Source organism: Lineus longissimus, chromosome 18 (assembly GCF_910592395.1).
Source record: "Lineus longissimus chromosome 18, tnLinLong1.2, whole genome shotgun sequence".
Taxonomy (NCBI): Eukaryota; Metazoa; Nemertea; class Pilidiophora; order Heteronemertea; family Lineidae; genus Lineus; species Lineus longissimus.
The window spans coordinates 12757836-12770342 of NC_088325.1; the positions used below are offsets into that span (position 1 = coordinate 12757836).

Consider the following 12507-nt stretch of genomic DNA (forward strand, 5'->3'; position numbering starts at 1 on the left):
ATAGAAGAAATTGATATACTTAGATTTCACAAAAGGCAGACAATAGTGAAATGAAAACCAGTCCGTCTCTACCTGTCAAGCTCGGAGCGACATGCGACTCATTTTTCCATGGCGGGTCATATTTGTGATCAGCGCTAGGTGTCCACCTCCACCCGTTCATTTAAAGGAAGACTATGGCTAAGAGCTAATAGGAGTCATTGTGCACTTGTGACTCCATCACTCGGTTCACTAAGATTTAGAAGGTGAAATTACTCTCCAGATCCTTTCGTAATATCATCACTCAGTCTCGGACTAGTTTGTGTGTGCAGAAGTCAACCAGCCAGTAACCAAGATTTTTATTCTCAGTTGTTCTCCATTCTGCAGTGCAATCACTCCATGATCCAAATTTTGAAATCCTCAAAACCATGACGAAATAAATCAAAAAATCAAGTTCTATTGTGGAATGTCGTTTATTTGGAAAATATATACGCATGAGTCAGCAACTGGATAAAAATCACAGGTTAACGGTGGAATCGTAAAACAATACAATGTTTAATTGGATTTCCAGTTCATCGTAAAATACACTTACAAAACTTATAAGAGGATGTCATATACAGGGTGGCTACCAAAAGATGAGGATTTCAGCCAAATGATGACGCTCTAATTTCAACTACCAGGAGGTGAAGTCGTGTTTAGTTCTGTATAATGTTCATTTGTCAAGCACAGATGATTGAGAAAGTTTTTCAGCCATCAACACATCTCCAAGGCTCTATTCTGACAGTTTGTAGCTGCTGAGAGCAGCCAGGAATACATTTTTCATGATTTTTCAAGATAATTTTGTTCTTAGTTGAGTATGTTGGGACGACTGCATGGCTGACATAAGGCCCCATGCTACAGCCTACAACTACCAAAGATGAAAAAATATAACAGGCAGGAGTTTTACAACCCAAGTAATGCATGAAAGCCCTCTTTTGAGATTTTGTGATTGTATCTCGCCAAAAACAGAGATTTAAACCTATCATAAGTACCAGCACTGAGCAGTATTATGATACATCTTGAGTATATGTTGTGCAAGGACGTGCTCATTATCATAATACGGTGGATCTCACGTAACTTGTACTGTAGTATATGTTTATGTACAAAAATATTCAGGTGGGAACCAGAGAGGTTCAGCGCACACAGGCGACTAAACCAAGGGTGACAGAAAATCGCCATAACCGTTGTACTAAATAAGGCCATTTGTGCCATGTTTAAGTGCTCTGCAAACAAGCAATTTCTATCGCTGCGATAGCATGTAAACATCACATGGCTGCGACCCGAAAGCGGTTGCCAATTGGATGAAAATCGCAAACAATCGCCATGCAGTCTTGGCTATTTCGTTGGCCGCAGAAACCATTTGTTGGCTGAGCACTTGAGCACACTGGTCCAAGGTATTCACTTGGTGGATGACTCACTCTCGTCAAGGCCTTTGTTCAGCTCACTCCCATTGGTATGCAAGGGACGCAAACAATGACAGGTTACACCCTTCAGGCCCCTATATCACTAACTGTAGGGGCCTGAAGGGCGTTATCTATCATTGTTTGCCTCCCTCCAATATCCTATGCTAAGCTTCGAAGAGCCAACGTCTCATAGCCGGCCTTCCACCAAGTGCATATACATGACATATTGGACCAGTGTGTTGATGGAATCTCAAACTTGGAAGAGAAATTCATTCTGAGCATTGGAAGCTCTTAAAATTGTCAAAAATAGTTTACAAGTTATTTTCAAAATGTCATGAGGATATCACTTACATAACAGTCTCAACCTTTGAACATTGAAAACCGCACTGAAGGAAATGTACACATAAGTTCTGCCTCGGTTCTGGAGGAGAGGAAAGACACTTTTAACAAACGCTGAACTCATCACAGCAGAATATATGGAATGTTTGTGAAATCACACAAGCTCACAGTAATACATAGAAATACATAGTATATCTGATAGAATTTCATTATAATAAGCAGAAATGTCAACAACCGTATATGCAAATATGATCGCAAATATAAACTGCAGTAAAATAATGCATTGCGAAACAAAGATTTAAGGGCACCACAGCCGAAGAGGCATTGATTCAGAGCCCCGAGTTCAAACCTTCTGCTGCAGAAGCCTTTCTTTGGCCTGCTCTGTGGTCTAAGACGCTAAATATTTATCTGCAAACATATTAGCATATTCAGTATTTGAGAGTACGTGGAAGTCATCATTTTGTCCAAGAACACAAAAGCATTAACGAAGAATGGTAATTATAAATTCAATAACATCAACCAAAGTGAACAAGGGTGGGTCAACATCAACTTCCTTTTCAAAATCTCATCGTCAAAACTACATTTTCGAAATCTATCAATAATAAGCCTGGTCGACACTAGCAAACACTCGTTTGCAAACATCACCAAACACCGAGTTTGGTAAGACGTTCACACCATGAAACAAGTGCCGATATTGCCAAGTAAATGGTTGGCCATTTGGTCCAGCTAGTGAACCACATGATCACTGAAACATCTCGGATTGGCAGGTTGTTGTCAAACTGCAGCAAACATGTTTTCAAGAGGTTGGTTGTTGCCAAACCAGCAACTGAACACATCCAATTTGATACAAGGCTTCACCAAACTTTGCGTACACATTACCAAAATTTTAGAGGCCAACACGACCAAACACAAAGTTTCCTGATGTTTGCTGACAAAGGTTTGCTAAAAATGTAGACCAGGCTTAAAGGTACCATTCCCCCAACCAATCTACCTAGTGCATTTGTAAATGAATTAGCGTTAGAAACGAGTGTAAATAGAGTATAAAGTGCGGTCAGATCAATGTGATCATCATATTAGTAAACAGTAAGTACAGAGCGTGAGTTATGAGTACATTGGTCTGGTTCACAACTTTTTCCAAACGTTTTTTAGATGCATGAAACCCTTTGACATGAGTAATGCCCATTTGTTGCAACCTGCGGCAGTCCATCTTTAAGGTGTTTTCCTAAGAGTTTGGATACAGCAGTATTCAACAGTTGGCCTAAGTGTTAATCTAATCATCTGTGAAAACATCGCTGGCAGTCACACGGTAAGTCTGTCAATGGGTTCATATAAGAATCTCAAACTACTTCTCAAGGATTATCTGTGGAGGTATTAAATTCATCGAAATCACACCCTACAGGATCTTTCTAACTATAAACACTTACGTGTTATTTCCTTATGGCTGAAAACAGTAGCAAAAGTTTGGAAATACGCTGTTTCATGTATGCTTGGATTCGAGATCACAAAATTGGAAATTTGAAAACGAGTTTACTTGTCAGACCAAGTCGTCAAAACCAGCGAGTATTATCAATCTGACCGGTGGGTGAAAATATCATGTTGTGATTATATTTGAAATGCATGCCACTCCCATTCATCACATCAGTCCCAGAAACCTTATCTATCTCGCTATACAATTGCATAATATATATAAATCATTGTCTAATACTACTGTAAACTGCTTAATTATCACTGATGTTTAATTTTTGAAGTTTTTGCAAATAACCTAGATTCAGAAAATAAGAGTTGCAATGTGTTTAATTGGAAAAGCCAAAAATTTCGAATTCTCAACTGTGAAATTTTTCATAACTTTTCACGAACTGCAAAATTAAAAAGGTGCAAACATTTTGGCAGTTTACAGTATTTCAGCTGAATATAAAAGCCCTGTCATAACTTTACAACCATTAGAACACATTTGTTTAGAAAAATAACCGCATTAAAAAAACCGATACATACAGTTTATATCAAAGTCCATTTTGAAATAAAAATTCTTCCAAATTCCCCATTAGTCACAAACGTGAATTCACACTGAAAATACTGGTTCTGGAATATCATGTAACAAAAATACATCTCATTTGTACAACAAAACATGTATATCCATGAATAATTTGAAAGACCAGGATATTTGAACATTACAACTCGAATATTTTTACAGGAAATTGCCAAGATTGTGCTCAAATAAACCAGGCACGAATCCAGGAGCCTCTATTTTGGGGGAAATTTCTATGTTTTATTCAGTTTTCTGCCGAAACTCAAAAAATTGTCTGAAACTCTTGGACTTTTTTGGCTTTTCTGACCTGAAGCTCAAGGATCCGTGCCCCTGACAGTGCGCAACTACAAAGAATAAACACACCATGTCGATTTCTAACAAAGCTAGATATCTTTTTCTCTGTACGTCAAAGACATAATTATTGTTTTTAAAAGATGGGAATGTGTCTGGAAGTTGGAAGCGCACTCAATAAGAGTAAAAATATCACATGTCAAATGTAAGAAAAATATCTTCTGCATGATTCTGATCTGGAAAGTTAATCTAGCTTGTCATGGGCTCTGTTGAACAAATATTTTGATTCGAATCCAATATCAAATAAGTACATAGAAAACCTGATTGAGCCTGTTAACCTCTACACCCCCACTTCCATGAATGGACACTTCTTAAGCATTAAGCAGACAAGTCTATTCAGAGAAATGGGGGTGAATAAGTTAAATAATTAGTCTAAGTTAACCAAAAATCCACAGGATAAAACATGGAATGATTGTATTCTACCACAAAAATAGCAAGTCTATTTTTCATTTCACTGCCGCAGCAAATGCACAAATGGTCCAGGAAAAAACCCTTTCCAAGTGGAATCTATGTCTAACGAAAACAACTTTGAACGGCAAAGTGAAGGGGGTTTCACTTGCTCAAGTTGCAAATCACGTAGCCAGGGTTTTTTTACATCATGTGAAGAATTCGAGCCAAAAGTACACGTACAACTCCAGTCAAAAAGAGTTTATTTTTAATTTCTGAAAGTTCTCTTTTAACAGCAGACATGTACACTCCGATTCTATTTTCATACGAATATATACAAATACATTTATAAAAATCGACAATTTTTAATCGGAATGTCAGCGAGAAAACTAAAATATATCCTAGTTTACGCAACTGCGAGAGATTCTTCCTACATTAGCTACTCGTGCTTCGAAAATACATGTACCTATAAATCTTATTGAAATGCATTCGCCTGATACTGAGTAATGCGGTTTGAAACAATTTGCAGACGATAGGCCTGCAGGGAAGACGCTAAATTGACTTACGCCAAAACAACGACGACAACAAATGCCAGAAAGGCTAATCTGAGAAGACGATGGGCTCCGAGGTTTCAAGCTAGAAAAGTGACAACTATGGCAAAATCAGGCCATTTTAATATCGGTTTTTCCAAGGAAATTTGCAGCTTTCTAAAAAGAACCAAAATAGGTACACTTATTTACTCAATGCCGGTTCATTTTGGTTACTTTTGTGAAACTTCTTGGCTGGAAAATGGTAAAAAAATCACCAATGGGATTTGTGTCACTGGCCAAAAGCTAAGCTGTCTGGAATAGAGATGCTTTAAATTAGAGGACTTACGCAGAAACCATAGAAACTGGGACAGCCTCACTACGATCGCTCGAAACCGCCCGCTTCACATCTCTCACCCCGTCAAGACACCGATGTTTCTGGAGCACAAATTTACGGCTGAAATTCTTGTTACAAATCGGACAATGGAATGGCTTCTCACCCCGGTGAATCCTCAAGTGGGTATTCAAATTACAACTCTGCGTAAAACCTTTCCCGCACAATTGACACTTGAACGGAGTTTCTTTCGTGTGAGATCGCATGTGGATCATGAGCGACGCATTCCGCGTAAACTCCTTCCCGCATCCCTCGCAACGATAAGGCTTCCAACCGATGTGTAACTTCCGATGATTTGACAGAGACCCCTGGTGGAGGAAGCCCTTACCACATTCATCGCAGTGATACGGCTTCCCGGAGGCGTTAGGCTCCGTTTTCACTCTCGGCGATAAAACCTCCGGATGCTCCTCAGCATGTAGTTTCTTATGCTTCCACAAGGAGACGCCGTCGACAAATCTTTTACTGCAAAATTCACATTTATAAGGCTTTTCTCCGGTATGTGACGACATGTGCAAAATAAACATATATCGCGACGGCAACATCCTGAGACAGATTCGACACATATTTCCTTTTTTCGACGAATTCGCGTCATTTTCGCCGGCAATTTTGTAGAAGTCATCGTTATTCGTCAGGACTTGTTCCGTAAGTACATCCACCGTTGAGAGGAGGTACGACTGGATCTCGTCACACGTGACGTGTTTGTGCTGGTTGTAAAGATGCATGAGTAGATCATTGCAGTAAGAGAAACTCGTGCTCGGTTGGCAGAACGTGCACTTATGACGCGGTTTATTAGCATCTGTAACGGAAGGAGCAAATCATAAAACATATTGCAACTGCAAATCCACTTATTTTCTGATGTCTAAATGCTGACAAAATGATTTTCAGAACTTATTCATGAAGTGATGATGTCAAGTTGTAAACTCATCAGAGAGTGGAGACAACATTATCAAACATCCTAGGTTCCAAATGGACACACATACATCACCCCTGAACTCCTGGGCAGGCTTTCATTCAACAGCGATAAACTGACCCAGCCAGCACCACAAGTAAGGTGCAGGCCATGTGCACCTTCAACCTAGGATCTTGATGACCTGTCCTGGAGCCACTAAGAGGCTGTAAAGCATGAGATCACACAGGACTTGGAAACAGACTTTGAACAACCGATGCACTGGATAGGGTCAAGGCAATTGGAGCTAAGTAAAACATGTTTACACTGAAATACTGTATGAACTTACAGGTTTCGTACTCGCTGTCTTCAGAATGCATGGAGGTTCCACCAATTGGGGAATTGACATCAGCTGAAAGAGAAGTAAACTTGATAACACATGTTATATAAGTTATATCAACAACAAGGCTATGTTGTAGATAAGCTGCAGTTTCCCTCAAACATCATCTTTAGCAGGAAACATGATAGGGAAAAGAGTAAGGCCAATTTATCATTTTCTTTAACAATTTCTTTGGATAGCAAGCAGAAATACCATAGAAACTGTGTGACAATCACTTAGTACCCTCATCACTATCCAGGTGGCATTCTAGGCCCTCCTGTACATTGTGCATGGGTAACGAGCTGTGAACAAAGTTCAAATTAGTCATTACCCTTACATAATCTGAATGCACCATTACACGTAGAACTATTAGGCAACATGCTACAGATGTAATGTGTTATTTATTCAGAGGGATTTCAGGAAAAAGTTGCCCAGATTAGCCATGGTAATCAAGGGTGGTTTTATTGGGCATATAAATTGTTATCTGGTAAAAACTTTGCCTTTGGTTCTTAAATGTCCTTTGGTGTTGAAAGGTCTTCTGATTCTGTGACTAAAAGAAACTCGTCTACAGTCATCATGGGTGAGCCATTGATGAAGAGAAGGATGCAAATAATGTACTTAAGCATAGTAATAGGAATGTCACGCCTCTGTAGTGTCACAATACAAATGTAGATACTTACAACCAGATTCAAATGACTCCCTCCTCAACTTGAACTCCTTGGCTTTTGTGGCAAGAGACTGGACGTTGACGATCATCGGCGAAGAATCGTTTGAGTTTTCGTTCTTGAACGATGGTGCGCCACCCTGGGTGGTAACAGGCTCCCCAAGGCTTGCACCGGGCTCGTCCTTCACCAACAAGCCAGGGAACACACTTGGTGTGGGCATGGAGGGCAACGGGCTAGAAATCTCATCCAGAATCTCCTGTTTTATGTGGATCTGAAAGAATTAAATAAAAGCTTTAGAATTTCAACTAAAAGCAAAGGATTCCGACAAGTGTCTCATTTCTTTTCTGGTCGTCAGTAACTGGTATAAATCTGAATCACCAAACACTGTACACATGTACATTTCGGACATGGTTTATTGAGACAGTTTAGTTTGCCCAATTGCATCCATATGTTCAATGAGGGGCACCATGTACATGTGGTTGTAAGCTGAAGAAATCTCTCACGAGACTATACACACAAACTCCCAAGCCTGGTGATCAGCCCCTTGCAACTCACCGGAGTCAAGGACCGCAACTCCTCTGGAATCTCATATGGTGCATCATCCTCTTCGTCGAGCAAACTTCTTTCAATCATTACAGATGGCTCCGTGACTTCTGGAGGCGGGGTACTGGGAACCTCGAACCTTTCGTAGCACTCCACCTTCGCACGCTTGATCGACAACGGGTTTGGATTTTTTCGCCTTGAGCGCTTCTTGCCAGGATTTGGTGGAGTTGCTGGGGCAGGGGCGGGTGGGGTCGGGGAATGAGCAGGGTTGGGAATGGGAGTTTGATCTGTCGGAGGACTTTGAGTGGGAGTAGGAGAAGAAGCCTGGAGAGGCAGTGAGGGTTGATTGCCATGTGGAAGACCGGTGAGAGGGATCTGGGCCGTAGGGGGTAGTGGGACTCCTTGGGTCAACCGAGGGCCCAAGTTGGGATGGGGGTACATACCCTGTTGGCCAGACATGTGTTTTTGGACACAGAATGACATGGCCTCTCCGAAACTTGTCACCTGGCCTGGGAGATTAGATTTCTCTTTCTGGTGAGCAGGTCTTGGTGTTCTGAGCGGGGCAATTGGGCGGTAACTGTTTAATGGCATGCCACGCCCCATGAACGAGGCCTGGTGGGACTGTTGTAGCATCATGCCACCACTCATATGCAACCGTGCACTACCCAATGCGCCAACTCTTGGACTTTTCAAGTGCGGGTTTGGTCGAACCATAGGGCTATGAATTGGGGCAAGACTACCCTGGGAGGGACTCACAGGAGCCCGGGACGCATATGGAGGTATGGATGGGGACTTTCCATGAGCAGCTGGAGGTACTACGGGACTGGGCGCATGCTGGGGTACTTGGGGTTCAAGTTCCTTGGGAGGGGAAGTTTTCGAAGATATTGTACTTGTAGGCAGGCTGTCTTTCACCATGCTCAATGTCTTCAGCATTTCTTCATCACTTTTGGAATCGGCTTCGGAAGACGGTACAGCAATCTGTAAGCAGAATATGTAAGGCGTTTAAACGGAACTGCAAAGCCATTACTCTTCAAATCTTTTCTTGAATTCTATTGGAATGGTTTAATGCTTGTTTTTCCTACAGTATATAAAAGATATATGATTGGGTGCACACTATATTTCCCAATAACAAAAGGCAACAGCACATTGCCCTTTTTTTCGGTACATACTGTTTTCAGGACCCACCCTCCTTTTTCTAAACTGTAAACATCTGGCTGAACCACTCTCGTTTACATGAACTTTCCTATGAAAATCATGCACATTTTTTGGGGCTACTCATCAGGTATTGGTATATATGTGAAAATGGTTTCACTTCTATACGTTTAAAGGAAGATTTTTGCAACATTTTATCAAAGTTACATGTAGTTAACCATACATGTAACTGTGTAGAAAGACTTTTTAGAAGATTGTGTTTTTTTAAACCATGGGTTTGTTTGTTATGCAATTTTAACTCCTAAGGCAATGACAGACAATTTGCACTGGGTCTCCCAGGGGTTAAACCTAAGCCACATAAGAGCCACTAGAAATTAATGGCATTGTACATTGTATTCAAATACATGTACTCATGCAAGCGTATCACTGACCAATAGGGGCTAAAGGTATTATGTCAACCATTTAGAAAGATTTCGTAACACAAAAGGACCCTACACTCAATTGTGTTAATTACATGAATGCAATGGCCAACAGAACCTGGTTACAATTGCATAACAAGTGTAACACAAAAGTGTTGGTTACTCAACCAGACCAAGCTGAGCATTCAATGATTCATTATGCAATGGTTTAAGGTTGAGTATAGGGTTTTATATGCGGGGACTGTACATTGTATATGGTATAATTCTATGACAGGGTATAATACAATAGTACATCTTGGCTTGGACATGTTGTAAGGGCATGACTGGAAGTGTGTAATTGGGGGATCTTGTGTTGTGGCTTTGTGTGGGGAAATAAAAAGTTTTGGGTGTTAACTTGTCGCAATTTTAGCAGAAATGTCTGGCCAAACTTTTAAGTCAAAGTCATTGCCAGTAAAGTTAATGAGAGATGAGACCAAAAAATCAATGTTGACATCATTTGGTCGATTTAATGCAGGCCAATGATCGCTATAGAAAATACTGGAGGTCAATCAAAATAATATCAGTTTGGAATTGCAATAAAAAGTTGTCGTGAGTGATCAACTTAGAATGGAGCCTTTGATTACAAAGGCTAAGCTACTGTCACATTCATGGTATCTGATGTTTTTTATGCTTTTGCCTCATCGAAAGTTTTTATATCAAATCAGGAAATTCCAAAGATTGCACCTACCAGGCCTTCCATAATAATACATGTGGCAAAACATTCAAAACAATGAAGTTAAATCAGATATTATAAAACAAATTTTTCGATTTGACACCATGTTTTTTTACTTTTGTAAATCCAAAATACTTACAGCTTTTCCAATCCTTTCAAATGAGCTCTTGAACTTCTCTATCACATCATCCCTCTTCTTCACATCTTCCTCCAGCCTCGTCACCTTCTTCTGTTCATCAACAAGGGTTGCCCTCAGTAATGTAATCTCGGCAGACATCTTGTCGACTTCAGCTTTCGTTTGCTCCTCGATAAATTTGAGCGTTTCGTCCTTGACTCGCACGACGGATGTCAATTTCGTAACCTGGGACTTGAGTTTGATTATCGCAGCATCCTTGTCTTTTAGGTCAATGTTCAGGATGTCATCTTCGAAATCCGGTATCCAAGACGCGGCTATGACAACGGCATCATCTATGTCCTGACCAACTCGCTTCCCAAAATCAACGGACTTGTTTATTTCAACGGAAGGCAACTTGTGACTTTCAGCAGAGATAGAGTCCTCTTCTTTAAGGCAGGTTGGACTGTTCATACTGACAGAACATTTGTTCTTTTCAGCAGACAACGAAATGTTCAAATCAGTAGAAGACGGAGACACGTCAACCTCAGGAGACGAACACCTATCCACTTCTACGGATGGCAACTCATCCATTTTAGAACATGTTGATTCTATACCATGGTTAGTTTCAGCAGATGATGCCTCTTCAGCATCTGAAGTAACTTGAGCAATAGTTTCAGGAAGGGAAACCCCTTCCGCACAATCAGTTTTCTGAGTCGATTCCAAGGCACTTTTGTCGCTGCAAAACTGGGTATTTGAGTTCTCGTCTTTGAGCTCGGAGTCAAAAGAACAGGCAGCTGAATTATCATTGGAGTCGGAAGATTTTTCCGTATCGTCAGATCTTAACTTCCTCTTGGCAGAATTTGGGTCAGTTTTTTTAGTTTCAATCTCGTTTTCCGTTTCAGTTCCGAGAATTGGAAAGATTTTTGATTCACTTAATGAATTGTCCAAGTCCAATTTATCCGTGTCTGTGTCCTTGTCATTGCTAGACGAACAACCATCCACTTCACCATTGAATGAGTTTTCATCCCTTGCAACAACAGAGGGTGCTCCATCAACGTCAGACCCCACATTTGATTTCATCTCCTCTGATATGACAGACTGCTGCCGTTGCAAGTCTCGCGATGAGCAAATTACCATTTCGTCTTCCTCGTCGGAGGAGTGGCCCGGTTTGGCCGAGACATCTTCCTCAGGTTGGTTCAACTTGGGGCTCTCCATTTTTTAAACTTGACGCCTCTTTCACCAGCTTATCAATTCTGAGGACCTGCCTCAGGAGTTTCAGTACATAATATAGGCTCTATGTGTTCCTAAAAAGAGAAAATAAGAACAAAATTCTACACGTATATCTTCAATTATTGGGCAAACATTTTTAAACCACCTGTAGAGCTAAGCACCTTGCAGCATAATGATACTATCCTTGCAGCTAAGCAGGGAACAGCTCAGCACCCTCTTCAGATATCCATGCCCAAGCAAACCTTAAGTACATCAGCCTTATGACCTACCTCGTCTTCGGCTGGACCTGGTGCCACTCCAGACTTGTCGAGAGAGCAAAACAACTTGTCCTACCTACCCCTCTACCATACATTCCAGATAACCAGGCTTCACACAACCAAAGAAATGCACATCAACCAGTCACTGCATGCACACACTATGCAAATCACAACACAGCCCATGCCAAAAATCGCCATTGTGTGTGCAGTGCTACATTGTACACTCTTACAGTGGAGTCAACAGGCGTGACGGACCATGCACCGTCCCCAAGTCCGAAAACACGGACCACGTACCTTTCTTCAGGAAATTAACATACTAAACAAACACGGATCGTAGTGAAACTCAATCAAATTATGAAGAACATAGTCAAAATTCGACCCATCATAAAAGTAAATATCAGATATTGTGAATTACCTGCCCCAAATTGATGGAAAGTGCGACCTATTTCCAACCGAGTTCAAGGGGTTACATGAAATCGTGTATTGACAAGCATGTGCGATCGCCGCGCCATCTATTATCCAACATGTTTCGAGATGCGGTGGGAAATTAGGAACATAGTGGCGGACTGACCAGTTTACACTCCCGAGGCAGTGGATGTTGGCAGTGGACTTGATTCTCAAGTTCCGACAGAAAAAAATCATCGGGCTCCCTACTACCGGCGAGCATCCTCGAGTTTGACTACCAGTCAGTCGTATGACACAGTAAT

At 41.1% G+C, this 12507-nt stretch overlaps 1 protein-coding gene across 1 annotated transcript; it reads right to left on the reverse strand.

Annotated features, from left to right (window-relative positions):
- Nucleotides 1-430: 430 nt before the first annotated feature.
- Nucleotides 431-12279, reverse strand: LOC135502071 (uncharacterized). The gene is made up of 6 exons (XM_064794584.1): nucleotides 12216-12279; nucleotides 10338-11617; nucleotides 7928-8893; nucleotides 7388-7643; nucleotides 6678-6740; nucleotides 431-6238 (listed from the first exon to the last, which is right to left on the reverse strand). Exons 2-6 carry the CDS (start codon nucleotides 11526-11528, stop codon nucleotides 5394-5396), a joined length of 3321 nt encoding a protein of 1106 aa, XP_064650654.1. The 5' UTR covers nucleotides 11529-11617; nucleotides 12216-12279; the 3' UTR covers nucleotides 431-5393.
- Between the last annotated feature and the right edge of the window lie 228 nt (nucleotides 12280-12507).

What these genes read in the sequence shown, in the direction of transcription:
- LOC135502071 (XM_064794584.1), bottom strand. Translation starts at nt 11,528, where the DNA reads ATGGAGAGCCCCAAGTTGAACCAACCTGAGGAAGATGTCTCGGCCAAA. An exon ending in AGTTGCGGTCCTTGACTCCG is followed by an intron (nt 7,644 to 7,927) that starts GTGAGTTGCAAG and finishes TAATTCTTTCAG; the next exon opens with ATCCACATAAAACAGGAGAT. An exon ending in AGACAGCGAGTACGAAACCT is followed by an intron (nt 6,239 to 6,677) that starts GTAAGTTCATAC and finishes CTTCCGTTACAG; the next exon opens with ATGCTAATAAACCGCGTCAT.